Source organism: Frankliniella occidentalis, unplaced genomic scaffold (assembly GCF_000697945.3).
Source record: "Frankliniella occidentalis isolate FOCC.00 unplaced genomic scaffold, Focc_3.1 Scaffold309, whole genome shotgun sequence".
Classification (NCBI taxonomy): Eukaryota; Metazoa; Arthropoda; class Insecta; order Thysanoptera; family Thripidae; genus Frankliniella; species Frankliniella occidentalis.
Window position 1 is genome coordinate 218,417 of NW_026267434.1, and position 3,156 is coordinate 221,572.

Here is a 3,156-nt window from a genome sequence, read left to right on the forward strand (position 1 = left end):
AGATTTACTGCAGTATATATTAATATGTACCTCATTAGTCTAACATGGTAAAGTTTCCACTTTTTATACTTTGATACTCAATAAAAAAAATTGATGACACTTCATTTGACCAGGGAAATGATTTGTAGGGGCTGGAACCTACCAATCAGAGCCTTAGAGAGACCCGTTCACAGTTTGTTTTTGCTAAATGGGACTATATTGGTGACTTGTCAGGTCACAGGTATTTTTCCCTTAATCAGCAGCTGAAGGGGAGCAGATTCACTTGTTTCCAAAGATATTTTCAAAAATTTAATTTTTCACAAGTTCCCTGTCAGAAATAAATCAGAGAAAATATTTGGAGATGAGACGCAAGGCTGAAACTTTGGAACAAGAAACTTTGGACATTAACTTGAATCAGGCCACACTTTCAGACCTCAGGGTTAGTATTAAGGGGGTTCCAGGGGCTGGAACCTACCAATCAGAGCCTTAGAGAGACCCGTTCACAGTTTGTTTTTGCTAAATGGGACTATATTGGTGACTTGTCAGGTCACAGGTATTTTTCCCTTAATCAACGCGTGAGGAGGAGCAGAAAATTTTATTTAACTGAAAACAGTTCTGTCAAAACGCGGAGGATTCCAGCAACTTGGGGAATACACCATGCCTTTCCGATCAACTTTCTCCTCTTGGTTATACTTAAATTTCCCACAGCAGTATGGTTGTCAGGAAAACCTTGGAGCCTTTCTAATTCAAGAATGTAATAATTGTCTTGGCCATGCCTCCCAGACACTGGTTCAATGCCACCTAAAAATACAAATTGTGAATAGATTAGAAGATTTCCATTTATTTTTTGTGTACTAAACTTATTCTTCATTCATGCTCACCCTTTATTTGGTTAGAGGGGTTCGATGTAATTGTTGAGCATCTGGAGTAGTTCGCCTTACGGCCCGGGCACAGCAGTTCATCAATTTTAATGGGACTTGTTCTACTCTCCTGCTCCTCTATCTGGGGAACATTGGTCCAGAACAGTCTTTCCCTATTCACTGGCAGATACCATCCTGCATCTGTCTTGAGAGGTTTCTGCCCCACATCACTGCACAAAAAGGTGGATAATTATGTAAATCAAACTAAAGTATTGCCTTTTTATTCAGTTTGATAGCTGGAGGTGTGTTGTATACCATACCGAGTCATGGTTTCCCAGTCCTTAAGTTCCATATGAGCTGTCATCTCCATCATCCATAGGAAGAGATGTCCATGCTCAGCTGCCTTTTGGATCATGATGTCCCTTATTCGGATGAACTCCTTGTAGAGACATGATTCAGATGTGGGATCTACATAGGATTGAATAATGATGACAGGATTAATTGCTTATTTTAGTACGATTAACTTGTTACAGTGTTACACATTTACCAGAGAGCCCTTTTTTATTTGCATTCACAGATGACACCTGGCTACATGGTGGCCCTGAAATAGAAGAGTTAAGAGATTTTGATAGTGCAGTTATTACATAGAAATAAAAGTAGAAGATTTGGCTTCATTAATTACGATTCTATATTTTGTTTGTTGAGAACGCTGCACTAATGCTTACCTCCAATCAGCAAATCAACTCTTCCCAGCACATCCAGTAGATCACCTTTCAATCCCCTCACATCACCTAACATCACAATTTCGCCAGAAAATTTATTGCTTTGCACCATCAGAGCGTTCTCACAAATTTCAGCAGAATAGTAAACATCTACATCGAGGTTCAAATGGTGCTTTAAAACCAGCAGCCCGCTTCCAACGCCATCGAAAAGAGATAGGACACGGACTTTCCTTTCATTTTTGATCATATGTACCTGTTGAATGATAATAAGTTACATCAGGAGTTTGATGAAATGTCTCCTATTCAGAGAGAGTGAGAAGAGGAAGAGAAAATGCAAAAAATAAACCAGAAAAGCTTTTTATGAAGGGAAGCTTGTTGTTGCCCTGATAGTTTGAGGATTAGATTATTCAAACTTTGGCCAATAAGTTTGGTTTGTAACACACAGGACAGATGTCATAAGAAAATTAATTGTATTAAACTTAATCTACAGGGTGTCATAGAAAATTATTCTGGACTTTAAGTAAGGCTAAAGTGCTCTCCACATAGAGAATTTAATGCTCATTCTTATTTAATAGGAACCAGGAGTGAGACCTTGATAGTTGAAGAGAACTGTATATTGGCTTATGTCGTGGAAAAATATGTGTCGCAAGATATAAAGGGGCTGCCTGCTCATTTACAACGATAACAGTTGAGTTTTGGAACAATGTTATTGTAGAAAGATGCATTGTGCAAAGTACTTTCATACCAATTTTAGAAATTTTCTTAAAAAATATAAGGGACTCACCTTCATTATGTGCTCGTGAGGGTACTTGCTACCAATGGTGCATACTGTCTGACCACACTCATCAAACTAAAAGCAAGAGAAATAAGATAGAGAGGTAAAAATGCCTCTTTAAACAATTTTATCCTAGGCATGCAGTGCTTACCATATCCTCGCAGTGACCGTAGAGAGGGTGGAGAGTTTTCCGTATCATTGACAAGGATATCTCATCATCAGAAAATCCACAGAAATCTGAAGGTGGTGTTGTTCTCCCATTTATTGTACCTAGGACAGTGTTGTTTGAGAAACCAGCGAAATGTTCAGAGGTTGCTGGTTCATATGATTTAGAAACCTGTAATAGTTTGGTACTTGTTAAAACACAAAGGCATGATTCTCGCCATTTAAAGAAAAAATTAAATGAAAGGCAGTACTTCTAAAGCGTAGATTGGATACGCACAGACACATTATGTTTGGTCCTGGTATAACTGAAGAGGGAACGCCTATTCTTCCTCCTTTTGCTTGGACGGATAGCAGTCACATTTTCAGACGGAATTTCTTTGGCTTCTGCCATTTTCTCAAGAATGACAGTTGGCTAAAATTAGAAAATTTCAGGATAGATGCTGTTTGTGAGGTTACATTATGACAATCTTAAAGAAAGAATATACGCGATAAGGGTTATTATAAGCCATACCTCCATTGTTTGGTGATCACAAAATCTGTGGAATGATATTAATATTACTGTAGAATAGGAAGTAGCAACGAAAATAGCAACTGTATATGTTATTTATTTACCCTGACAACAAAGACACAGACGAATTTGTCATAGCTTGAGTTA

General features: G+C 38.1%; 1 protein-coding gene across 1 annotated transcript; it reads right to left on the bottom strand.

The window, feature by feature from the left end:
• Positions 1–445: 445 nt before the first annotated feature.
• Positions 446–2,908, bottom strand: LOC113214483 (DNA (cytosine-5)-methyltransferase 3A-like). Its single transcript, XM_052273872.1, has 8 exons — positions 2,779–2,908; positions 2,488–2,673; positions 2,346–2,411; positions 1,565–1,814; positions 1,387–1,440; positions 1,160–1,307; positions 861–1,069; positions 446–780 (listed from the first exon to the last, which is right to left on the bottom strand). The coding sequence occupies exons 1-8, from the start codon at positions 2,890–2,892 to the stop codon at positions 575–577; spliced, it is 1,233 nt and encodes a 410-aa protein (XP_052129832.1). The 5' UTR covers positions 2,893–2,908; the 3' UTR covers positions 446–574.
• Positions 2,909–3,156: the final 248 nt, after the last annotated feature.

Coding starts and splice junctions, on each gene's coding strand:
- LOC113214483 (XM_052273872.1), bottom strand. CDS start 2,892: ATGGCAGAAGCCAAAGAAATTCCGTCTGAAAATGTGACTGCTATCCGT. Junction 2,674..2,778: donor GGACCAAACATAATGTGTCT/GTGCGTATCCAA, acceptor AAACTATTACAG/GTTTCTAAATCATATGAACC. Junction 1,308..1,386: donor AAATAAAAAAGGGCTCTCTG/GTAAATGTGTAA, acceptor AATCCTATGTAG/ATCCCACATCTGAATCATGT.